General features: G+C 41.9%; 1 protein-coding gene and 1 pseudogene across 1 annotated transcript in view; both read left to right on the top strand.

Annotated features, from left to right (window-relative positions):
* Positions 1-12,810, top strand: part of LOC139447262 (phosphatidylinositol 3,4,5-trisphosphate 5-phosphatase 2-like) — a 39,643-nt gene extending 26,833 nt beyond the window's left edge. The window contains exons 12-25 of the mRNA XM_071228534.1: positions 70-187; positions 1,326-1,422; positions 1,552-1,690; positions 1,931-2,030; positions 2,789-2,880; positions 3,330-3,411; positions 3,860-4,005; positions 5,051-5,108; positions 5,571-5,662; positions 6,367-6,457; positions 6,869-6,965; positions 7,996-8,057; positions 8,754-9,256; positions 10,670-12,810. Coding sequence (XP_071084635.1) covers positions 70-187; positions 1,326-1,422; positions 1,552-1,690; positions 1,931-2,030; positions 2,789-2,880; positions 3,330-3,411; positions 3,860-4,005; positions 5,051-5,108; positions 5,571-5,662; positions 6,367-6,457; positions 6,869-6,965; positions 7,996-8,057; positions 8,754-9,256; positions 10,670-10,891 — 1,899 coding nt within the window. The 3' untranslated portion in view covers positions 10,892-12,810. The remainder of the gene's footprint in view (positions 1-69; positions 188-1,325; positions 1,423-1,551; positions 1,691-1,930; positions 2,031-2,788; positions 2,881-3,329; positions 3,412-3,859; positions 4,006-5,050; positions 5,109-5,570; positions 5,663-6,366; positions 6,458-6,868; positions 6,966-7,995; positions 8,058-8,753; positions 9,257-10,669) is intronic.
* An 11,005-nt stretch (positions 12,811-23,815) lies between these two features.
* The window catches only part of LOC139449031 (phosphatidylinositol 3,4,5-trisphosphate 5-phosphatase 2-like), a 29,571-nt pseudogene continuing 26,002 nt past the window's right edge, over positions 23,816-27,384 (top strand).

The raw sequence follows: 27,384 nt of genomic DNA, 5'->3' as shown, positions 1-27,384 counted from the left end.
CTGCTGCATTTTAGTATTTTTGAACTTTTCCAACTGGTCGGTACATGCATTGCTGATCCGTTATTTCAGCTGGAGATGTGCAACTTGTGGGGTATCCGCGTCGTTGTCCTCATCAACCCACAACACCGTCACTGCATCTCCCACGTACAGAAGTCCTCCGTCAAGACCGGCATCGCTAATGCTCTAGGTACGTCGCTATAGAAACATCAGACCTGTTGTACCGTTAGGAGAATAGTACCCCATACAGTGTTCGAAGTGACACAAGTTTCGTAAAATCAGAATGACACACGTTTTTGTGATAATTTCTTTATTATCGATTATTTCTAAATCCATTTGAGCTCCCCTTTAGAAAAATACACTCATCACCACTGTCCTGGCAAACCGCAATTTTGTCGGATGACATCAACAATCTTCAGCGATGATGTTAATTCTAGAGTGACGTCATTCCGACCTCACGTGACAATAAGATTCAAATGACATCAACAATACACGGGGGTGCGAGAAGTGATATTTGCACCAGTGCACTGTATGTACAACTCTATGGACAATGATAAACATATATGTCCTGTTCAAGCAGGACCAGCTACAAAGATTTAGGACGTGTTTAATAATGTTCCTACTACTGGACTAGTCTAAAAAAGACACAAAAAATTAAGACTGGTTACGCTTGAAGGGACGATGTCAAAAGTGTAAAACAATTCTTGGCCAGTCTAATATCTGCTTTCTAAATCTTCATGGTTTTACCAGATACAAATTGCATCCCTATGCATATAAATTGAGAATGGACAGAAATAGTAAACAGTTCAAGACTGATGTGACACAGGGGGCTCGGGCCGCCCAGTTGTCTAAGGCGCCATGATTCACTGTGCAGAGTTGCGTCCCTTGGGCACGCCAGAAACCTATGATTGTGGGTTCGAATCCTGGTTTGCCCCGATTATGTTTCTTGGTTTGTCAGCATCATACCCGTGCTTGATGGTTTCACCAAAGTGGTAAACGTCTGAGACCTGCATCACTTCGGGCTTTCCTCCCACATTAAGCTGACATGCTGCAATATAGCTGTAATACTGTTAAAAGCGGCGCTAAACCCAACTCACTCACTTACTCACTGATGTGACACAAAAGATCATGGCTGTTTGAATCATTTCGACTCGTTCGGTTGCATCATGGCGGGATGCTTTATAACTGATACTGAATGAGGTGAGGGAAAATGGGGTTTAACATCACGCCCATGATTATCTGTGTGCGTGCGTGCGTACGTGCGTATGTGCGTGTGAAACATCTGCAAATATGGAAACAAACTTTGAGATCTTTATTTCTGTTGCTAGGCAACAAGGGAGCTTCAGCTGTTTCATTCCAGTTCAACGGTACCTCCATCTGTTTCATCAACGCACATCTGACTTCTGGGGACGAGAGATTGCACAGGTGGGTTGTTTCTTGGGAATCATAACTTTACTGATGAAGATAAAAACATTTTAAGAATATTAAAGAAATAGCCATGTACTGATGGTTGTGAATTTAACTTTCACTGTGATTCAAATTATGACATTTCAGGCGGAACCAGAATTTCAGAGACATCCTTAAAGGGTTGTCACTTGGTCCAAAGAGTTTCGAAGGATTTGATGTGTCACACAAGTTCCACCACGTTTTCTTCTTCGGAGATCTCAACTACAGAATTGTAGAGAAAGTAGATGTGAGTGGTTGGGGTTATATAGCGCCCTGTGAGAATTGATCGAGTTCAGATCTCAACTACAGAACTGTGGAGAAAGTAGACGTGAGTGACAGATTCAATAGTAAGATCTGTCATGGTCTAAGCACATGGAAAGTATGCTTTACAAATTTAATACGTAATAATAAATAACGCTCTTGCTCTCTATATATGGTAAGGGGAGGTAACTCATGAATACATGTCGTCTGTGGTGTTTGTCTTCAGGTTGTGCTGAAGAGAGCCGAAGATCGAGACATTCCATTTCTGCTAGACAGAGACCAACTGAGGAAGACACAGTTTGATAAAGACGCCTTCTTCAACTTCAGTGAGTCGTCAGCCTGCCTGTTTCCTCCTTGGTAGCTCCCCTTGCTGAAAGTGTGTTTATGTCATGGCCTGCTTGTCTGGCATCTAGTGGCCGGTGACTAGCATCTGCGTAGTCTGAATATCTTCTGGTCAGAAGAAAAAGAAAAAAGAAATCAAAACTTCACATGCTTGTTACCACCAATGGTAACAGCTGAATTTTCTCAAGGGGTTCAAGTCTGATTTTCAAAATGGCCGCCACAGCAGCCAGAATCCGAAACCTGGTTATGGCCTCTCCTCAGCCCTCTTAAATCCTCAAAAACAAAAACATTGTAGTCGACCTGTGAACAAACAAACAAACAAACATAACATTTTAGTCTCTGAATTGCCAGACTGAGGAAGCTGAATTTTGTCATGTCTGTTTCTTCTTTATTCATTTTAGATAGGTTGTTAAAATGCTTTTTGTAAAACATTTTGAAAAGTTGTATCACATAGGAAAAATATAATTTGTCCCTGCTGTTTGTTTTTGTCTGAAAAGGGATAACGACTAAGTCCTTGATTTTTGTCTGAAAAAGGGATAGTGGTTTCCTTTATGATTATAAGACTTGTAGGCTTGTATTTCCCACTCATTGCCCACCATTACCGGACTAAAGTGGACAGTCTACATACAAACAATTACCGTTGCCTGCCATTTATGAATCGCCATTCCATCCATTCTGTTCAAGCAAAACACTCACAAATATTTCTAGAACTAAGTCCTGCATGTTTTGTGGTTTCCTTCAGATGAGAGTGAGATCAACTTCATGCCGACCTACCGCCTGTACCGAGGGAAGCCGGGCTACAAGTATGACTGGAAGAAGGTCAAGAAGACCGGGGTGGGTTGGTAGCAGGGTCAACAACAACAACAACAAAATCTTTGTTCTCGTAGTTCAGGGCAGTTGTTTGCAGATTCCTTTTCTTCGAAATCATAAACTAGGTTGAAATCTTGTTTATCTGGACGGTAGTTTTCCCAGTAAAATTGTCCGAATTAACCAATTTCCGGATTAATGAATCATGAATACAGTGCCTAATATGTAGATTTTCTCGTGTCCATATCAACAGCGTCCAGGGTATTTATTCCCTCTACCTAACAGGGTTAGAAATTGGCACTAGTCTTATAGTCCTTGCCAAACTGCCCAATATTAAAGGTATCCTAAGGACTAGTAGAATTTTGACATTTTAAAGGTTTTGCTATATGCTATCATTATAAGGACTAGTGGACTGAAACTTTTAGTTTCTACCGCTGCCAAACATATTCTTTACGGGTGTATTTATGTTATTTCAGGAAAGAATCAATGTGCCGTCTTGGTGTGATCGAGTACTCTGGCATTCCTACCCAGGGACCTTCATCGAGAATAACGCATATGGTGGGTTGCATTCTGTTAAACTATCTACTGGTTTGGGAGTTGGGAGTTACGACAACCTTGACCCTACGACCTTCCTCAGTCTGATTCACTGTGCAGAGTTGCGTCCCTTGGGCACGCCAGAAACCTATGATTGTGGGTTCGAATCCCGGTTTGCCCCGATTATGTTTCTAGGTTTGTCAGCACCATACCCGTGCCCGTGTGTTTCACTGAAGTGGTAAACGTCTGAGACCTGCGTCACTTCGGGCTTTCCTCCTACATTAAGCTGACGCGCCGTGATATAACTGGAATACTGTTAAAAGCGGTGTTGAACCCAACTCACTCACTCACTCACTCACTTTTATCATGCCAAATGTGGTGTATTTTGATCAAAGTTGGAAAGGGATTGTCTGAGAATCAAGTTTTTAAACTTTCCCCATCTTGTTTCATTTTGAGGGTGTTACTGTTTCAGGAAGTGTGGAGAACCTGCTGAACAGTGACCACCGACCTGTGTTCGCATCCTTCACCGTCGGGATCGCGTCACAGTTCGTACAGAGCCAGGCCATGCTCACAGAGAACTCCAGCATTAGAATCCTCTTTAACAGAATTGAGGCACAGGTAGAGTAGGATTCTGTGAATATTTAGAGCATAATTCTACACACGAGTTGGGTGTTAGCCCTCGGGGGGTTAAATTGCTACCGCTGACAAGTCATTTCATCACAAGTACTTGACCTTGGTCCAGTAATCTGTGCATTCGGTTAGATCATGCTAATGTGGTTTTAAAAGAGAAAAATATCTTTTTTGTTACATAAATAGAAGTGAATGATTGACACCATTTATTTTTGGACTAATTGTTTTTGGTTACTGCCTTTGGTTACTGCCTTTAATGTGGATAGCCCCAATCAACGAAAATATCACAGATCTCTGTGTAGAGTTGTGTCCCTTAGGCATGACAGGAACCCATGTTTGTGGTTTCAAACTCCAGATTCATTCTGATAATGTTTTAAAGTCTGTCAGCCCCTTATCCTTCCTCATGGGTTTTCACCAAAGTGGTAAACGTCTGAGACGTCATCACTTCTAGCTGTCCTCACATCAAGATGACACACGCCGTGATATAACAGGAATATTGTTCAGAGTTAACGCCAACACAGAATGTTTTTATCCCTGAGCCGACCGCCTCCGTCGTCTCGTGGTAGAGCGTCCGCCCAGAGAGCGAAAGGTCCGGGGTTCGATCCCCGGCCGCGTCATACAAAAAGACGTTAAAAGATGGTATTTGTTGTTACCCTGTCTGGCGCTCGGCATTAAGGGGTTAAAACAAGGACTGGTCGGCTCGGAGTCAGTATACTGTGTCTGAGTGGGGTATTCATGTTAAACTGCGGCATGGTATCTCTGAGCTAGCACTATAAATCGGCATCAGTCCGGACTAGTACACACAGACACACACACACACACACACACACACACGTGCATGCACGTTGCTATATAAGTGCAATAATCTTGGACGCGACGTTAAACACCATTTCACCTCACCTCACCTAATCTTCACCAAGTATGCTGAATAATGTTGTATGGAAGATATTATAAATGGTCAGTCATACCAGATTTAGGAGGTTAATTTTTAAATTAAAGGTGATTATTACTGATGTATGTTGCTGTGTTTCAGGTGCGGACGTGTGTCCGGCAACACTTCATCTTGGAGTTCTATTCCAGCTGTCTGTCAGGTGAGTCCCTTTACCTGAGGTTCAACTGTATATAAAAAAACTGGTAGATTAACTAGGAATGACTTTAGAAATGACTTATATACTGTATGTATGACAGATGGGGCACGAGGGACACTTTGTGAGGTGTGTCACTGACTATACAGTGTTCTGTGTGTCTCAGACAGCAGTTGGGCCCTGATCATGGACACAGTGTTCTGTGTGTTTCAGACAATGAGGCCCCGATCATGGATACAGTGTTCTATGTGTCTCAGACAACAATGGGGCCCTGATCATGAATGAAGTAATAGAGGTGTATCACTATACAGTGTTCTCTGTGTTTCAGACAACAATGGGGCCCTGATCATGAATGAAGTAATAGAGGTGTATCACTATACAGTGTTCTGTGTTTCAGACAGCAATGGGGCCCTGATCATGAATGAAGTAATAGAGGTGTATCACTATACAGTGTTCTCCGTGTTTCAGACATTATCTGCTGTGAGTCCAACGTGAAATTTAAAGAGAGTAAGAGCAGCTTCTACTGCTGTCCGGAGTGGCATGCTGACCAACTGCCTCAGGTACGTCCTGTGTCATGAGATGTTGTGCTCCTTGAAATTGTCCTGCCTCAGACAACCAGGCTACTGATGCTCATTCCCTCCCTCCCTCCCTCCCTCCCTCCCTCCCTCCCTCACCATTCTGACCAACTACCTCTGGTATGTTCTCTGTGATGAGCAATACAGCTCTTCCTTGAACTGAGGGGGCACGGGTGGCCCAGTCGTCTAAGGCGCCGCGATTCGCTGTGCAGTGTCGCGTCCCTTGGGCACATCAGAAACCTATGATTGTGGGTTCGAATCCCGGTTCGCCCCAATTATGTTTCTAGGTTTGTCAGCACCATACCCGTGCTCGTGGGTTTCACTGAATTGTGTTGTAGAACTCACTGAATTGTGTTGTAGTACTCACTGAATTGTGCTGGCTGGTTGTGTCATCGTATGCTTGTTGAGTAATTATGGATTATAGTACTTCACCATTTTCCCCATGAAGATCCAGGTGAAAATTGGTCTCAGCAACCAATGCTTGTCATGAGAGGTGACTTGGTCATGCTTGGTAACTTGCCTGATGCATGTCAACATAGCCAAATGGTGTGGATCGTTACTCACAATATCAATCACTGGATTGTCTGGTCCAGATTTCATTATTTACAGATTACATTGTACAGCTGGAATATTTTAAGGTGCAAACAAAATAAACTTAAATATTTGGTCTTGATGGCTTCCTGTTGTAGCTGCGGCCGATGTTCGGAGACAGGGACTATCTGGAGGAGCAGCACATACTAATAGCTGTCCGGGGATGTGATGACGATGATGAGTCTTATGGTAAGTAGCATCTCCCTGGAACCTATGCAATAACATGTCCGGGGATGTGATGACGATGATGAGTCTTATGGTAAGTAGCATCTCTCTGCCTCCGTGGTCTGGTGAATAGAGCATCTGCCCGAAGAGAAGGTCGGTGGTTCAACCTCCGAACATGTAATAGCAGAAGTTGTTAAAAGATGGTACTTGTTGTTTCCCAGCCTAATGCTCTGCATCATCTCATATGCCTTCTGAGATCTTTCTGTGGACAAGTATTTGGGAAATGAGTACTAAAACCTGAAATTTTGTTTTGTTTCTTCTGGTAATAACTATCGTGTAATATTTTAAAATTATTTTTTTAATAAAATGGGTGGAATTGGTTTCATCCACTCAGTGACTTCACCAACAAGTGTTTATTGTTGTGTATGTTTACAGGTGAGTGTGTGGTTTCTCTGAAGGATCAGTTCTCACCAGACTTCCAGTGTTTCGAGTGTGTGCTCACCCACAACGGCGAGGAGACAGGGAAACTCAGGTAACAATGTCACTGTAATACACATTCAAAGAACATTCAAAATATGGAGAGAAGTAATCCTTTGACTTGGTGATATAGATGTCAGAAAGTGTCTGTGTTTCTCCTCCAGGAGTGAGATATATATGTCTGATAATGTCCCTGTTTCTCCTCCAGGGGTGAGATATATATGTCTGATAATGTCCCTGTTTCTCCTCCAGGGGTGAGATATGTCTGATAATGTCTTGTTCCTCCTCCAGGGGTGAGATATGTGTCTGATAATGTCTTGTTTCTCCTCCAGGGGTGGGATATATATGTCTGATAATGTCCCTGTTTCTCCTCCAGGGGTGAGATATATATGTCTGATAATGTCCCTGTTTCTCCTCCAGGGGTTAGATATGTCTGATAATGTCCCTGTTTCTCCTCCAGGGGTGAGATATGTCTGATAATGTCTTGTTCTCCTCCAGGGGTGAGATATGTGTGTGATAATGTCTTGTTTCTCATCCAGGGGTGGGATATGTGTGTCTGATAATGTCCCTGTTTCTCCTCCAGGGGTGAGATATATCTGATAATGTCTTGTTCTTCCTCCAGGGGTTAGATATGTGTGATAATGTCTTGTTCCTCCTCCAGGGGTGAGATATGTCTGATAATGTCCTTGTTTCTCATCCAGGGGTGAGATTTGTGTCTGATGTTTCTCCTCCAGGGGTGAGATATGTCTGATAATGTCTTTTTTCTCCTCCAGGGGAGAGATATGTTTGATAATGTCTTTGTTCTTCCTCCAGGTGTGAGATATGTCTGATAATGTCCTATTTCTCCTCCAGTGGTGAGATATGTCTGATAATGTCCCTGTTCCTCCTCCAGGGGGTGAGATATGTCTGATAATGTCCTTGTTTCTCATCCAGGGGTGAGATTTGTGTCTGATGTTTCTCCTCCAGGGGTGAGATATGTCTGATAATGTCCTTTTTCTCCTCCAGGGGAGAGATATGTTTGATAATGTCTTTGTTTCTCCTCCAGGGGTGAGATATGTTTAATAATGTCTTTGTTTCTCCTCCAGGGGTGAGATGCGTGTGTCTATGGGAGGGAAGTACAGGGTTGGCAAGTCCAGGAAGACATATGGTAAAGTGACACTTTAATTTTCAGTTTATAGATTTGACTGACCACTCCAGTTCCCTTATAAAGAAACCAAAGCCTTCTGAAAAGTTAATACACTTGCATTAAACTATGTGTTACATAAAATTAATTCAACAATTTGGAGATCAACATACTGTGTTTTCAGTGTAGAGCTAGGTTACCCGTAGATTTAACAGCACTATATCAAACTTGGAACCAAAATAGGATTTGGAATAATGCTTTAAGATGAGATTGTATGGTAATGAGAATCCTAAGATCTATTGATGCTACTGGTACTGGCTTAAGATGATTTGGTTGGTTGGTTTGTTGTTTAACTCCGCACTCAGCAATATTCCTGCTATATGACGGCGGTCTGTAAATAATCAAGTCTGGGCCTAACAATCCAGTGATTAAAATCATGAGCATCGATCCACACAAATGGGATCGATGACATGCATCAACCATCCAAGTCAGTGAGCCTGACCACCCGATCCCGTTAGTCGCCTCTTAGGACAAGCATAGTCTCCTGTTACGGCAAGCATGGGTTGCTGAAGCCCTATTCTACCCTGGATCTTCATGGGTGTCCTAAGATGAAGAAAAAGAACACACAAGTGATAAATTATTATAAAATATTTTATGATATATTCATTATATATGTTATGATATATGTTATATGCTAAAGATTTGTTTTGTATATTTTAGAAATTGTTGCCTTGGATACGGAATACCAGGATCCCGAAGACATCCATCCCTCCACTCCACGAGAAGGACGACACCAGCCTGTTTCCATGTCATCGTCTGTTGGAATCCAGTTGCCTAGCAACGGACATTCATCACCTGCTCGTCAGACAAGATACAGCAGTGATGAGGTGTTGCTTCGTCTGGGCCAGGAGAGTTCGAGCCCAGAACCAGCCTGGCCCTTGAACCCGACCAATGGCCGGCAGTCCGCGTCTCCAAGACGCAAGCCAATCATGGGTCAGTCTGTGCTTCAAGCGTCAGCTTCTCAGAGACAGGTCATGCCCGTTGTGTCAACATCACAACTTCCTGCCAACATACGTCCAAGTGAATCTGTCCCATCATGCCTCAGCGGTGTAGGAGTTTCTCCTCCAGTCGTGATGCCCAGACCGGCCGAATTAGGTCGGAAACATGACATCAAGGTAGACACCCCTCCACCACCTCTACCAAAGAAACAACGACCCACATCGGTATGTCGCAACAACAAATTGTTGGCGTTAATTATTTAAATATATAGTGTGAGTGAGTGAGTTCAAATTTATAGTCACATCAGCAATACTGGAGCCATATCCTGACTATTTAAATATATAGACACGACCAGTCACATTAGGTGACACAATTCGATGTGCAGAAGTGCATCCTTTAGGTGCACCAGAAGCCTATGATTGTAGATTTGAATCCAAGATTCATTCTGATCACCATATTTGCCATATTAAGCACCCTGACTTCTAGACCAATCTGTAATTTTTATAAGACCCCACAAAGACCGAAAATTTACAAGATGGTCCATGTTTTTTCTATATGATACACATTCAGCAGTTCAGAATGTGAAATAACTGGCTTAGTTATAGTGTCACTTAAGATTAATTTTTATCGCTATTGTTCGATCTCTGAAAACTCATTGTGTATGGTTTTGATAAGTCTCCCCCACTCCTTGTCAATTTTTTTAAAGCACCCAGGTCACTTATAACAGAGTGGGGGGGCACGTATGGCCCAGTCATCTAAGGCGCTGCGATTCGCTGTGCAGAGTTGCGTCCCTTGGGCACGCCAGAAACCTATGATTGTGGGTTTGAATCCCGGTTCGCCTGATTATGTTTCTAGGTTGTCAACACCATACCCGTGCTCGTGGGTTTCACCGCAGTGGTAAACGTCCGAGACCTGCATCACTTCAGGCTTTCCTCCAACATTAAGCTGACACGTTGTGATATGACTGGAATAATGTTAAAAGCGGCGTTAAACCCAACTCACTCACTCACTATTACAGAGGGTTTGTCAGTGCCATATGCGTGCCTATAGTGGGTCAGAGTCTTCAGCTGTGTGCAGATTATAATTAGGATTATCATTGACTATAATAATATTTATAATAATAATCATAAAGTACGAATTTGCCGACGAAAGTGGATTTTGTATGATGTAGGAGAGTTGGTATGAGATTATCAAACAGTCATACATAACTTGATATTACATTAAAGACAATCGGTTCATGAATAAAAAATCTGTCTATTTAGCTATCACTATATTTCATCAACAACCAGACCTGTTCGTCACGGGTGGAACGAGCATTCATTGAAACAGCCATCTGCAGAATGCTACCCCTGCATCACAGGGCCATATGACACAGTTGAACCAATCAACTCAACTCGAAAGCACTGATTGTCTTTCCCGTGGTTGTTGATGAAATATAGTGATAGCTAAATAGACAGATTTTTTATTCATGCACCGATTGTCTTTAAATGTAAGATCCAGTTATGTATGACTGTTTAATAATCTCATACCAACTTTGACTGGAGTAGGTCTGACAGTTTTTCAGATATTGTAGTAAACGTCGGTACCTCAAATTACCTTCAAGACTATATATGTAATTGTTCCTATTCTATTTCCAGAGTGACAAGAACTATGACGGACTTGCCAAGCCTGCCTCGGTGCAGGAATGGCTGACAGGGCTCGGTCTAGAGGAATACATTGTGTTGTTTCTCAAATCTGGCTGGGATTCCATCTCCAGACTCCCCAATCTCACAGCCCCGGATCTTTTGCGCATGGGTATTCAAAATCCTGCACACTGGAACAGAATGATCACTAGCATTCAGGAAATAAACTTCACATAGCAGCAGGTGTTGTTGCAAATTTGCTACCTATGAAAAATGACCCCCGCCCCCGACATATCTGAGAATAGAGACTGTCATTCCACAGTGCTACGTCGTAATGAGTGCACACTGCTAAGGTCATTTACCCCAAGTGCTTCATGTGGCTAACATGACTCATCTTTTTTTGAAAACGAAACCAAAAAAGATTTCCTTTGTTGCATGTTAAGGCCAGACTTTTTTTCATAGATTTAAAAATGAAGAAATATTCAGGCTTGATTTTGTAAAAATGGAAATTTAAGTTCTAACGTTCATGCTAAGAAAGCAATGTTCAATTAATTTTGATACAAATAAAACGACATCTTTTAAAGAAAAGTTAACTTTTTCATAAACAAGAATGGATTCGACCATGCCTGAAGTGTCTTGTCAGTCTTGGCTTTCGAATCCTTTTTAAGGTAACACAAATACATGAAGCCTTACATGGAGAGTCTGTTCAAGATAAAATATTTGTAGTGAACTTTTTGTACAGTGCTTTTGTATATAACTTGAATGACTGATGTTCAAATTCCGGTTAATATATTTTGTCTCCATGTCTTCAGTGTATATGAATGTTGACTTTGTAATCAATAGAGGTGTATCTACTGCATTGAATCTTATGGGATTAAAATAATCATAATATGAGATAGGGCTGGGACGAGGCCAAATGGACTACCCGGGTACCCGACCGTACCCGAGTACCCGAGTACCCGAGTTGCCCTTCCCAGCCGATCTGATGTCTGTTTCACAGATGTGTGGATGTAGTCTGCTGTACATAGGTCGTGTGTTGGTGTCACTATATTTTGTAAATGTGCTGGTAGAAATAATGCGATTTTTTTGTCATTTATTGTCCAATGCTGCGCAAGTCTTAAAGAAAGTGCTACGATCGTTATTTGTCTGTCAAAATGTAGAAGTCGTTGCACTTCAAAGCATCTTGGATTGAATCCGTCTCAAACCCGTTTTTTGTCAGCTTGGATTTTGTCTTTTTGTTGTCGCTGTGTGTGTTTTTGCTGTTGTGAAAGTCAAAATAGTATGTAAACAATTCTGATGAGATTTGCTTGGAATGGCTTTTCCTTAAATGGTGTCAAATCATGTTTTACAATGATAAACATTGACATCCTATAAATAAACACCCATGGCAGTTAAGCTACAACTATTTCCAACTCCTGTAATAACTAACTCCTGTTGCCAAATATCTTTGATGCAGGAATATTTGTTTACATGGTGAAAAAATAAACAATTGAGCGGAACAAGAAAATTAATTGAGGAATCATGTATTATTTTCAAGAATGGTTAAATGCATCTGGTTACCATGGCGATATCTGAAATAAGTGTCTTGCCTCTTGTTGCCATGGTGATGTCTGGTGCGGGTTTTTAATCCTCTTTGGTTGCCATGGCCATCTCTTAAGAAGATTACTTACCGCTACTTGCTATAATTATTGTGACATTGGTTACATGTCTCTGGTTGCCACGGTGATCCATGGCATCTATTTACCCTGCATAATGGCTGACACGGTCAACCTAAACAAATGAACAAGAAAAGAAAAAATCCCATATTTTCAGCTGTAGCAGTTGGTGGTCACTGCTGTATCTGGTGCACATGCACTGTAGCTCACCTTTCAAGCTTAAACAATAGTTTGAAGGATAATGGTTGTGAGAATCATTTGGTGCTTGCTAACCCATCTTTTTGCTTATTAATTCACAACTGGCTGATGAATCGCCTTCTATTACTGAAACATGTTATTTCTCGATATTTGTGTATAGGCAGATGAAAGCAACTCCTGGTTGTATAACGTGAAAATTTCAAAATTGGAAAAGTTTGGATGTTCAAGTGCTTAAATTGGAATAAAATTCAAAGTGCCTAATACCCTTTTGCTGTATGTTTATTTCGAGGTTTCATGTCATAAGGACTTTAACTTCTGAACCTAAACTGATCCTGGTTTTTTAAGTATTGAAATTCAGGTTGAGAATGTGACGTATTTATGATGTTATTAAGTCAATCTCATTCAAATCAGATCTTAGTGCCCTAAACCGCGACAACAGGGGCCCAGTCGTCTAAGGCCCTGCGATTCGCTGTGCAGAGTTGTGTCCCCTGGGCAAGCCAGAAACCTATGATTGTGGGTTTCGAATCCAGGTTCGCCCTGATTATGTTTCTAGGTTTGTCAGCGCCATACCCTTGGTCGTTGGTTATAAACGGCTAAGACATCGATCACTTCGAGCTTTCCTCACCAATAAAGCTGACACGCCGTGATATAACTGGAATACTGTTTAAAGCGGTGTTAAATTAGAACTCACGTCAGATCGACCTCTCGTGAACTTTGACTGACCAATAAAATGACTTACAAGTTGTCAGCATTAGCCAATCAGAAAGCTGCTTTACAGCACTAGTTTCAAACTAGCAACTTCCATTCCAGAATACCTTTTAAAAAATAGCGATCCAAAATTTGAAAACTGAACCAATAAAAATTCTTGAATGTCTAATTGTAATTCAATGTCAGATTGTGTGGCAGAACTTTCCACGGGCTGTGGCAAGTTTCTTCTGTTTCCGATGTTATCCCATTGAAGCGAGAGATAGATTATGACTTTGACGGAATCAGTCGTGCACTCCATAATACCCAGTGTTAACTTTTTCAATGTCACATGATTAGAAAACACATTCCGACTATCACTTTCCCGATCTAATAAGTGATGCTCTGATTGGTTGAATGAAAGGTCATTCGGATGTTAACCGTAATGGATGTCCACAGACCTTTGTTTGACGGTAGCGAGACCTAAGGTCTGATTTTAATGAGATTGGTCGGTAGCGAGACCTAAGATCTGATTTGAAATAATTAAAAAATTGTTATAAAGTGACATGGCATTGATGTTTGTTTGTGAAAGTTTGTTTTGTAAACAACATATTGTTATGAAACCGCTTGTAAACACTTGTGTTGTTGATTGGGTTGATGTTAATCAAATTCTTTACATGGAATAAAAAGCAATATATCTTATGACTTTATCAAATTTAGAAAAATATTTATGTGCAAAGATCAATATTGTTATAAGAGGAGATCTGTTATTGTTACGCCGCCGGACCCAACTGTATCCCACATGCTCTGTCAGCTGCTCTGTTTGGTCCATTGCTGGGAAGATTTGTTCAATGATCACATTTGCAATCTTTAGGATTAACTCGTTTCCATGACGATCAGGGCAAGGCAAATTGTTACATTGGAAAATCAGTGCTCAGAGGCTTGATACTGCTTTTAAACCAACAATTGAAGGCGGTATCTAGACAGTGATGGTGCGTGGGGAAGGGTGCTCCACTCCTTTCAGAGTTCAGACCTGGTGCAGGCAGACCATTGGCCAAGGGAGTGAGACTCGACCCATTTGCCAGGGTATGATTCAATACCTCTCTACATTAGCCATGTCCTGTCTGACTACCACCACAACAGACAGCGGGGCCAATCAGTCTCCATGGTAGCATCATGGTTACCATGGTTACTGACGTCCTGGAGCCCTCATCTACTAAACCAGAGCAGCTGACAACATTGTGATACTGTGTTGCCTTAGAACATGGTTGTGAGGGTAACTGTCCCTTTGTGTCCCGGAGGGAGGTGTGATTGTGTCACTGTAGGCAAAGTGTCCGTGTATTACTGAGAGATTAGTCATTGTACCATTCAGATAATATGTCATTGTATCACTGCAAACAATGTGTCATTGTATGATTGAAAACATTGTATCGTTGTATCATTCAGACTTTGTGTCATTGTATTATTAAGACTTTGTGTCATTGTATCATTGCAAAGATTGTGTCATTGTATCACTGCGAACAATGTGTCATTGTATCACTGCAAACAATGTGTCATTGTATCACTGCGAAGAATGTGTCATTGTATCACTGCGAACAATGTGTCATTGTATCACTGCGAACAATGTGTCATTGTATCATTGCAAACAATGTGTCATTGTTTCATTGCAAACAATGTGTCATTGTATCACTGCAAACAACGTGTCATTGTATCACTCCGAACAATGTGTCATTGTATCATCGCAAACAACGTGTCATTGTGTTATTGCAAACAATGTGTCATTGTGTTATTGCATCCTTGCAGACAATGGATCATTATCGCATACAAAGATATATTGCAACATGGTTGGTGTGAAATATTGTTATCTTCAGGAGAGAGTTTTATTTGCATATAAGAAAATGCTGAAGTGTGTTGGTCCAAACATTTAGTCCTTATGATACTCTGTATACAGTGAAATGTGCATTGGGGAGTTCTCAAGACATTCCGACAGGAAACATCTTCTCAAGGCAAGGGAGTTAGCTGACTATAAAAGTCCAGTTTCCATGCCTGCGGAATTAGGCTGGAATAATAGAGTTATTATTGACTGGACTAAAAAGTCTATGGAAAGTCCAATCTAAATCGTGTAACGAAATTGACACCTGGTTCGTAAAATGCTGTGTAGATTTCGAATCGATTGCAGGATTTGCAAAGCATATGTATTGCCAACTCAGCGTCATCAGATATTTTCCAAATGTTTTTAATCAAGGTGCTCACGTGATTTGATGCACTTCGCGAAGTAAGACCCGTTTTATCACAATATGAATTTTGATTATTGATCAGATCGTCTTGACTGGGGGCCGCCATTTTTAAGCAAATACATGTGACATGAGAGGTGGAATCAGATTGGTCAATTGGAGGGACATAGAAGGGACATAACTCACAATAGCCACTGGTGGCGCTACGATCAAGCTTAGAAATTCCAGCCTAGTTCGGCAAGGCTGGAAATTGGACCTATATTTTCAGTGAACTCCCTTGCCTGGAGAAGATGACAGGAAACTGCGTTGTCAGCATCCTGTCCGACCGGTCTATTTCCAGGGTGTTGAAGAGATCTGTGTGTCTTGTACTGCTGCAAATGAAATATTTTACAATATGTTACAATGTCAAGCTTGTAGGATTGCTTTTCTCATCCAAAATCACTTGTCTGATGCCACCAATCCCTATATCTGTGTTCATAACCATTTACGTACAATATGTAAACTTTGTCACATGCAGTCTTCTGCAATTTTGTTTCTTAAGTGCAAAAGGGGGCACGGGTGGCCCAGTCGTCCAAGGCGCCGTGATTCGCTGTGCAGAGTTGCGTCCCTTGGACACGCCAGAAACCTATGATTGTGGGTTTGAATCCCGGTTCACCCCGATTATGTTTCTAGGTTTGTCAGCACCATACCCGTGCTCGTGGGTTTCACCGAAGTGGTAAACGTCTGAGACCTGCATCACTTCGGGCTTGCCTCCCACATGAAGCTGACACGCCGTGATATAACTGGAATACTGTTAAAAGCGGCATTAAACCCAACTCACTCACTCACTCACTCACTCTTAAGTGCAAAGAATATTTGCATAAAATCAGAATTCAGATCAGCATTAAGTCTTCATTAAAATATTTCTTGTCGTGTTATCATGCATTTTTTGGCATAGGAAGATAATGTTTTCAGAATATGTTGCCATAGCTGTCGATTTGTCCATATGAATACGCGTTCTTCCTTGTTTATATGAGAGTTTGTTACAGTGGTTCTAAGGGTACTGCTATGCCATATGCCGTATCAAGCCTGATCATATATATAGGGAATTTCACTCTCGTGTCTTTTGGAATCAAATATATAAACACAAGTCGATTAAAGTTTAAAACACTCAGGCTTGCCAAGGTATTTTATGGACGTTTATTGACGTGTTGGTAATAGAGATTCTAGTTATCATCCAAAATTGCTCTTCTGACTTTTTCAGTATGTAATCAGCAATATACAGTGTCTTGTGTGTAGAAAGTACGGCTGACAGCTTCCGTAGCAGAGAGTGATGTCAGTTTGTGACGTCATGGTAACCGATGACGTCACAGTGGTCGGTAAAATGTTTTTCCTAGAGATATTGCTTGATCTCACCCAAGTGATAGGTTTAGATGATAAAAAGGTTTTCAAGTAAAAAATACATGTATATTTTAGAACTGCTTAGTCAGCAAGTTTATGTTGTTATTTATGACGACTCTGTCTGCTTCTGTCTTGCTTGACATTATAAAGCTTTAGACCAGTATTATATTCCTTATGCATATGTTTGTTATATTATAATGATAATGCAGATTTGGAATCACCTCACTATAATCAAAAATTCTACTGTCAATTGTTTTTGATGAACTTATTGTTGTTGCATAATAATTTTTATTTTGCAGGAGTGAGCATGTTATGTATATAAAGTTTTTGTGTCAGTGTGAAAACAAAGCATACACCTTGAAATATGTTTATTATGATGTGATTGTGCCAGCTGTTTGGGGGATGGGGGTGGTTGGATCATGACAAAACAGCTCTAGCTGTAGGACACCGCAGTACAATGACATAGACTTGCTTGAGTCCCCTTGGACAGACAGACAGACAGCAGAAACAGACACACAAACACACACACACAGAGACCTGATACACAGAGACAGACAGACAGACAAACACACACACACAGAGACCAGATACGCAGAAAAACACACACAGGCAGACAGACACACAGACAGACACGCACATACACACAGAGACCAGATACACAGAAAAACACACACAGGCAGACAGACACACAGACAGACACGCACATACACACAGAGACAAGATACACAGAAAAACACACACAGGCAGACAGACACACAGACAGACACACACATACACTTACACAGAGACCAGATACACAGAAAAACACAGACACATACGCACACACACGGAGAGAGACACACACACAGACACACACCTACAAACAGACAGACACACCTACACACAGACACACACACTCACACACAGAAACACACACACAGAAAAACACACACACACACACACACACACACACACTCAAAGATAAGGCCAGCATAATTAACTAGCAGCTCTTCATTCCTCCTGACTTTGCTAAGCATATATTTATTTTACATTTTCTTTTTTTAGAGTGGGCATTTTCTTTCTTTTGTTTTCAGTGAAAGAAGAAATCATTTGTCCGCCATTATATACTCCCAATGAATGTGTTCTGTTTAATAGATGTTTGCCATGTCGAAAACAAGTTTGTATTTATGCCGTTTGTGGGGTAAACCAAAGACGTATATAGATGTAAGTCTTTGGGTAAATCGAGGGCATCAGCTTATCCTGGAGTTGTTGTTACCAGGGCAACACAGTTCCCACAATTCATAACAATTGGTTTCTCCTGTGTGTAACGAGGTATCATTTCACCGTTAATGAGGTCATGGTTATTTAAAGTTTAATAAAGAGGTTTCAAGGGTGTGGAAATATATATACGGTATGTTAAATTTTGAAAAACTTCAAATTGTACTGTTTTACTGTAAACAACGAATCATTGTCTGTTTTTTAATTGTACTGAATATGCTGCCCAAAATATGAGATATTACATACTATTTACATAAACCATTATGAGAAATCTTTTAAAATTTATTTTATTGCTTTAAAGTTCCTACCAAAAATGTCAATTGTTGATAAAGAAATGTTTTTGAGAATATTCTTTTCTTCCCACAATAAGTTGTCTAATTTCAGAAAAAAATGTTCAAAATTGGTTCAAAACAGGGTGACACCATGTGACTGTTTCATTTCTCTTTGATTTCACCTGACTGACAAGTTTGATGATCTTACTTTGAAGAAACACTTTTCAACCAGTGTTACTATGGTTACAAATTGTAAACAATGATTATCTGGAAAGCATCACAATGCAGTGTCCTGGTGTGTATGCTATTCAAAAGAAGTAAAGAAACACAGATTAAGTATAGTATATGAGAGAATCAATAATGGGTGTTCTTTAACTTTTTTTGAGTAGTATACAAGTAGATTATAGTCCCTTCAAGGTTGAAGTGTGGTGTATGCATATGTTATATAAGTTATACCATGCTTTTCACAAGGTTTATGACTACATTTATTCTGGTATGGTTTAACATCCCAGTTATCTCCCTTTTAGACAGGTGTGATGCACTGGTTGGCTTGGATATAACCCAGTGATGACATGTTATTTTTACAAGTATCAGTAATGTCCCTTCAGGACACCCAACAGGTTACCCCAATTCTTCACATTCCCATGTGGTCAGCTGGAACATAATATTCTAATTCAGGGCCTATCAGACTTACAGAAAGGCCCTGATGATGGATAGTTATGGCTGCAGACCATAGCACAGATCACAGCTCAACATGTCAGTATCCATGGAGTTATTTTTATCTCAAGTCCACATTTGTACATTTATGAAATGTTTTATATAGTAATTGAGTAATAGAATGATTCAGTATTGTTTGTGTTTGTTATTTTCTTCTGTGCCACATCCACACTCACCTTTCCCGGAGTTTGTTTGTTTGTTTGTTGTTTAACGCTGCACTCAACAATATTCCAGCCATATGACGGTGGTCTGTAAATAATCAAGTCTGGACCAGACAATCCAGTGATTGACATCATGAGCATCGATCTACACAATTGGGATATGATGACATGCATCAACAAAGCCAGCGAGTCTGACCACCCGATCCCATTAGTTGCCACTTACGGCAAGTATGGGTTGCTGAAGACGTATTCTACTCTGGATCTTCATGGGTCTTGCCCTGAGTGAGTGAGTTTCGTTTAACAGTATCACAGATAAATTTCATGGTGTGTCAGTTGGTGTGGAAAGCTTGAAGTGGTGCAGGTCCTAGACGGTTACCCCTTTGCTGAAATCCTCAAACCTGCCTAGGTGATAACAAACCTAGAAACAAAATCAGGGTTTTGAACAATTATAGGTTAGTGGAACACCGAAGGGACACAACTGATATGCTTTAGACGACTTGGCCATTTGTGCCGTTGCTTCCACATCAGAATGAGTCCCAGTAACCCCTACTTGTCAGAGTTGACCAAGGGGATCAAGTGGTCAGAATGAGTCCCACTAACCCCTACTTGTAAGAGTCGACCAGACAAGATCAAGTGGTCAGAATGAGTCCCACTAACCCCTACTTGTAAGAGTCGACCAGACAGGATCAAGTGGTCAGAATGAGTCCCACTAACCCCTACTTGTAACGGTCGACCAGACAGGATCAAGTGGTCGGAATGAGTCCCAGTAACCCCTACTTGTAAGAGTCGACCACTCAGGATCAAGTGGTCAGAATGAGTCCCACTAACCCCTACTTGTAAGAGTCGACCAGACAAGATCAAGTGTTCAGAATGAGTCCCACTAACCACTACTTGTAAGAGTCGACCAGAGAGGATCAAGTGGTCAGAATGAGTCCCAGTAACCCCTACTTGTAAGAGTCGACCAGACAGGATCAAGTGGTCAGAATGAGTCCCAGTAACCCCTACTTGTAAGGGTCGACCAGACAGGATCAAGTGGTCAGAATGAGTCCCACTAACCCCTACTTGTAAGAGTCGACCAGACAGGATCAAGTGGTCAGAATGAGTCCCAGTAACCCCTACTTGTAAGAGTCGACCACTCAGGATCAAGTGGTCAGAATGAGTCCTACTAATCCCTACTTGTAAGAGTCGACCAGACAGGATCAAGTGGTCAGAATGAGTCCCAGTAACCCCTACTTGTAAGAGTCGACCAGACAGGATCAAGTGGTCAGAATGAGTCCCACTAACCCCCACTTATAAGGGTCGACCAGACAAGATCAAGTGGTCAGAATGAGTCCCAGTAACCCCTACTTGTAAGAGTCGACCAGACAGGATCAAGTGGTCAGAATGAGTCCCACTTACCCCTACTTGTAAGAGTCGACGAAGAGGATCAAGTGGTCAAATTCCGCAACATGGATGATGGTGTGTGATATTGCTCATAACGACCACTGGTTTGTCGGTACCAGACTTGACCATATACCGGCTGCCACGTAAGAACTGAGTTATTGCCGACTGTGCTATAAAACAACATCTTAAGATGGAACAGTCGGAAATGTCCTCTGGAGAGAGGGTGAATATGGTTTGACTCCGCATTTTAGCAATATTCCAGCAATATCACGGCAGGGGACACCAGAAATGGGCTTCACAGCACAGGCCTTCAAGTGGAACAAAGCCTTCACATTGCTATAAAATGTGTCTCCTGTTTATGTTACAGTCTTAATCAGTCGTAGCTGTTTAGTACCGCAGTGCAGAACAAATGGGAGTGTGTGTTGCAATCTGGTACACGGTACAGAGTTAAGTATGGTATATGGAGAACGACAATTTGCATACATGAGAAATTAACATAAGTAGGTTAACTATTAACAACAGAAAGAATATTGTAACATGATTGACAGAGAACACATAAAAAAGAATGCAATTAAATCGGAAACCATATAAAAAGTAATAAAGTCTACATAGGCGGTATGATTGTTAAAACCATTGCTTGATTAGTTTATACTAGGCTGGCGGGATAAAACAGCTCTGATCTCTCCTACCCATCTATTCGTGAGGTCATGGAGGTTGTTGGAGAGGGTTTGGATGGTTCCCCAATAGATGTGTTTTGGGTCCAAGATGGCTGATTTGATGGTTGAAGTTTTGTGCTCTTTGATTCTGGTGTTGATGGCTGGATTTTTCACCTACATTGGATTGTCAATAGCTAATAAACTACACCGTTAGGTTCTCGGGGAATGGTGGAGTTTCTGTCGGTGGCTCTGATGGTATTGAGTAGGGCTCGGACAGGTTACTCAGGTACTCGGGTCGGATGGGTCCTGAGTAGGACCCGGGTACCCACAGGACTACCCGGACCCGTGGTTAGTCAGCTATATATATTGTTTAAATACAATAACAATTAAATTTTATGATTACACAAGTACAAGTCGCTAATGTTCGTATTTCTTCTGACTACGCGCACATTCCTTTATATGATTGAGTAAAGACTAAGCTTCAGTCGACTTCAGTGTATGCATGATCAGATCGTTTTGTACCCTATCTAAACACTTTTTGACAGGGCATCTGTAAAACAATTCCCAATTGAACATTTTGTACCCCACTTGAGACCTACAGTGGATACCCGGGTAGGGTCTGGTAATAGGGGTCGGGTACCCGGGTACTAAATTTGGGTTCAAATTAGGTCCCAGCCCTCGTATCATGGAAGGTGGAGCTGGTGAAGTAGGTGTCCATTTTGGCTTGCTGTTTAAGGAGGCGGCTGATGATGTGGGAAGCTTTTTTCCATAAGGAACCACACACAATATTCCTGTACATGAATAAGTCTGAACCACACACCATATTCCTGTACATAAGTAAGTCTGAACCACACACAACATTCCTGTACATGAATAAGTCTGAACCACACACAATATTCCTGTACATAAGTAAGTCTGAACCACACACAATATTCCTGTACATAAGTAAGTCTGAACCATACACAATATTCCTGTACATAAGTAAGTCTGAACCATACACCATATTCCTGTACGTAAATAAGTCTGAACCACACACAATTTTCCTGTACATAAATAAGTGTGAACCATACACTATATTCCTGTACATGAATAAGTCTAAACCACACACAATATTCCTGTACATGAATAAGTCTGAACCACACACCATATTCCTGTACATGTTTATGTCTGAACCACACACAATATTCCTGTACGTAAATAAGTCTGAACCACACACCATATTCCTGTACATATTTATGTCTGAACCACACACAATATTCCTGTACGTAAATAAGTCTGAACCACACACAATATTCCTGCACATAAATAAGTCTGAACCACACACAATATTCCTGTACATAAGTAAGTCTGAACCATACACAATATTCCTGTACATAAGTAAGTCTGAACCATACACCATATTCCTGTACCTAAATAAGTCTGAACCACACACAATTTTCCTGTACATAAATAAGTGTGAACCATACACCATATTCCTGTACATGAATAAGTCTAAACCACACACAATATTCCTGTACATGAATAAGTCTGAACCACACACCATATTCCTGTACATGTTTATGTCTGAACCACACACAATATTCCTGTACGTAAATAAGTCTGAACCACACACCATATTCCTGTACATATTTATGTCTGAACCACACACAATATTCCTGTACGTAAATAAGTCTGAACCACACACAATATTCCTGCACATAAATAAGTCTGAACCACACACAATATTCCTGTACATAAATAAGTCTGAACCACACACAATATTCCTGTACATAAATAAGTCTGAACCATTCACCATATTCCTGTACATAAGTAAGTCTGAACCACACACAATATTGCTGTACATAAGTAAGTCTGAACAACACACACTATTCCTCTACATAAGTAAGTCTGAACCACACACAATCCCCTCCATCCATCTACTCTTGTCCTTTGAGGTGAGGCCCCTCTCTCCATCTACTCCCGTCCTTCGAGGTGAGTCCCCTCTCTCCATTTACGCTTGTCCTTTGAGGTGAGTCCCCTCTCTCCATCTACTCTCGTCCTTCGAGGTGAGTCCCCTCTTTCCATCTACTCTCGTCCCTTGAGGTGAGTCCCCTCTCTCCATCTACTCTCGTCCTTTGAGGTGAATCTCCTCTCTCCATCTACTCTCGTCCTTTGAGGTGAATCTCCTCTCTCATCTACACTCGTCCTTCTAGGTGAGTCCCCTCTCTCCATCTACTCTCGTCATTCGAGGTGAGTCCCCTCTCTCCATCTACTCTCGTCCCTTGAGGTGAGTCCCCTCTCTCCATCTACTCTCGTCCTTTGAGGTGAATCTCCTCTCTCATCTACTCTCGTCCTTTGAGGTGAATCTCCTCTCTCCATCTACTCTCGTCCTTCGAGGTGAATCTCCTCTCTCCATCTACTCTTGTCCTTTGAGGTGAGTCCCCTCTCTCCATCTACTCTCGTCCTTCGAGGTGAATCTCCTCTCTCCATCTACTCTCGTCCTTTGAGGTGAGTCCCCTCTCTCCATCTACTCTCGTCCTTCGAGGTGAATCTCCTCTCTCATCTACTCTCGTCCTTCGAGGTGAATCTCCTCTCTCCATCTACTCTCGTCCTTCGAGGTGAATCTCCTCTCTCCATCTACTCTCGTCCTTCGAGGTGAATCTCCTCTCTCATCTACTCTCGTCCCTTGAGGTGAGTCCCCTCTCTCCATCTACTCTCGTCCTTCGAGGTGAATCTCCTCTCTCCATCTACTCTCGTCCTTCGAGGTGAATCTCCTCTCTCATCTACTCTCGTCCTTCGAGGTGAATCTCCTCTCTCCATCTACTCTCGTCCTTTGAGGTGAATCTCCTCTCTCCATCTACTCTCGTCCTTCGAGGTGAATCTCCTCTCTCCATCTACTCTCGTCCTTTGAGGTGAGTCCCCTCTCTCCATCTACTCTCGTCCTTTGAGGTGAATCTCCTCTCTCATCTACTCTCGTCCTTTGAGGTGAATCTCCTCTCTCCATCTACTCTCGTCCTTCGAGGTGAATCTCCTCTCTCATCTACTCTCGTCCTTTGAGGTGAATCTCCTCTCTCCATCTACTCTCGTCCTTCGAGGTGAATCTCCTCTCTCATCTACTCTCGTCCTTTGAGGTGAATCTCCTCTCTCCATCTACTCTCGTCCTTCGAGGTGAATCTCCTCTCTCCATCTACTCTCGTCCTTTGAGGTGAATCTCCTCTCTCATCTACTCTCGTCCTTTTAGGTGAATCTCCTCTCTCCATCTACTCTCGTCCTTCGAGGTGAATCTCCTCTCTCATCTACTCTCGTCCTTTGACTTGAGTCCCCTCTCTCCATCTACTCTCGTCCTTCGAGGTGAATCTCCTCTCTCCATCTACTCTCGTCCTTCGAGGTGAATCTCCTCTCTCATCTACTCTCGTCCTTTGAGGTGAATCTCCTCTCTCCATCTACTCTCGTCCTTCGAGGTGAATCTCCTCTCTCCATCTACTCGTGTCCTTTGAGGTGAGGCCCCTCTCTCCATCTACTCTCGTCCTTTGAGGTGAGTCCCCTCTCTCCATTTACGCTTGTCCTTTGAGGTGAATCTCCTCTCTCATCTACTCTCGTCCTTCTAGGTGAGTCCCTTCTCTCCATCTACTCTCCTCCTTCTAGGTGAGTCCCCTCTCTCCATCTACTCTCCTCCTTCTAGGTGAGTCCCTTCTCTCCATCTACTCTCCTCCTTCTAGGTGAGTCCCCTCTCTCCATCTACTCTCCTCCTTCTAGGTGAGTCCCTTCTCTCCATCTACTCTCCTCCTTCTAGGTGAGTCCCCTCTCTCCATCTACTCTCCTCCTTCTAGGTGAGTCCCCTCCCTTCATCTACTCCCGTCCTTTGAGGTGAGTCCCCTCTCTCATCCACCTCTCTCTATCCCCTTTGAGGTGTTAACGTTTTCACCATTCCAACCCTTTATCAATCGCTGACTTGCTTTTTTACACGCTGCCACCATGTAGCTTGAATATTCCTTTGTGTAACATGAAACAACACAAGCCAAAACCTCACTTTTTTTAATGATGCATTATTTTCCAGGTGCGGTCATCGAAGGCGGGAATATTCACCAGTAAGGTGACACTGAACGTGGACATTCAGCGAGGATGCTTCTATCCTGTCAAACCCCCCAAGGACGTCCAAGAATCGAGAAACACCTTCACACATGACCGAAGTAAAGAACCAGATGATTATTAATCAACTGTCCTTAATATGTCCAAACCATGCAATGTGGTAGAGGGAAAGTATTTATGGTTAGACAACGAATGTACATTTGTCAGGCCAATGTATACTACAAACACTCTTTTAGACAAGGTTCATGTGAACCTTTTTTTCTCAGATCTGAATTATTACAGTGAATCTGTTGTATTTCCAACTAACAGATTTGCTCCCAGTGAAGCTGTGCATGAGAAACACACATGATAGGGGCGGCCTTGAGACTATAATCAGGGTGACTGATGGCTTGGAGGTCATGGATGTGAATGAGTGAGTGAGTTGGGCTTTTAACAGTATTCCAGTTATATCGCGGCGTTTCAGCTTAATGTGGGAGGAAAGCTCGAAGTGATGCAGGTCTCAGATGTTTACCACTTCGGTGAAACCCACGAGCACGGGTGTGGTTCTGACAAACCTAGAAACATAATCGGGGCAAACCAGGAGTCGAACCAACAATCATAGGTTTCTGGTGTGATCAAGGGAAGCAACTCTGCACAGCAAATTTGGGCGCCTTAGATGACTGGGCCACCCGTGCCTCCTGGATGTGAATGATGTCTTGGACTTGAAAAGAGGCATCAATTCAATTCCAACACAGTATTTAATTTTGTAAATGTTCCTGAAATATTTTACTTATTGTTCCAACTTATCTCACATAATTTTGTTGTTTACTTCCAGTCCTTCAGCTAGTGAAAAGCACGTCCGACAACAGCCGTCTTGACGTGATCATCGAGGGCAAGAAGAAGACGTCCTACATGTTTGAGAACGCCCATGCTAGAGAGAACTTCTGCCTCCAGATCCGACACATGAAGAGCTTACATTCCAAGGAAGAGAAAGTGGATCAGATCTCCGTGTTCATTGGGACGTGGAATATGGGTAGGTGGACGTGGAATATGGGTAGGGAGATTGGAATATAGGTAGGAAGATGTGGAATATGGGTAGGAAGATGTGGAATATGGGTAGGAAGATGTGGAATATGGGTAGATGGATGTGGAATATGGGTAGGTGGATGTGGAATATGGGTAAGAAGATGTTGAATATGGGTAGGAAGATGTGGAATATGGGTTTTATGACATTTTAGTCTCTGAAATTGCCAGGCTTAGGAAGATGAATTTTGTCATGTCTGTTTCTCCTTTTGATGACATCATATTTTTCATAAAGTTTTTAAAGTGCTTTTTGTAAGACAATTGGAAAAATTGTATGGCATTAGAAAAATATGATTTGTCGCTTGTGTTTCTTTCTTTTTCACCATTCAAATAAAGCAAAATATTCCGAATATTTCTGGGGCGGTCAGGTAGCCTAGTGGTTAAGCGTTCGCTCGTCATGCCGAAGACCCGGGTTCGATTCCCAACATGGGTACAATGTGTGAAGCCCATTTCTGGTGTCCCCCGCTGTGATATTGCTTGAATATTACTAAAAGCGGCGTAAAACCATACTCACTCACTCACTCACTCACAAATATTTCTAGTGCTGAGTCATGTATGTTTCAGATGAGAGCGAGATCAACTTTATGCCGACCTACCGCCTGTACCGAGGGATACCTGGCTGCAGGTACGACTGGAAGAAAATCAAGATGACTGGGGTGGGTTGGTAGTAGGGTCTATTACATAGTGGCCTCGTACTTCAGGCAGTTGTTTGCAGATTCCTTTACTTCAAACTTTTCTTCTTAGTTGAAACGTTGTTTATCCAGACGGTAGTTTTCCCAGTAAAATCTTCTAAATTAACCAATTTTCAGATTAATGCAATCTCATTAAAATCAGATCTTAGTTTGCGCTACCGCTAAACAAAGATCTGCAGACATCGAATCATGAGTCACGTCAGAACGACCTTATGCGAATTTTGACCAACCAATGAAATGACTGACAAGAAATCTACATAGCCAATCAGAAGGCAGCTTTCACGAGCTTTACGGCACTAGTTTCAAACTGG

The sequence above is a fragment of the Haliotis cracherodii genome, unplaced genomic scaffold (assembly GCF_022045235.1).
Source record: "Haliotis cracherodii isolate W230 unplaced genomic scaffold, xgHalCrac1.p SCAF_7, whole genome shotgun sequence".
Classification (NCBI taxonomy): Eukaryota; Metazoa; Mollusca; class Gastropoda; order Lepetellida; family Haliotidae; genus Haliotis; species Haliotis cracherodii.
This window is presented reverse-complemented; position numbering and strand designations above follow the sequence as displayed.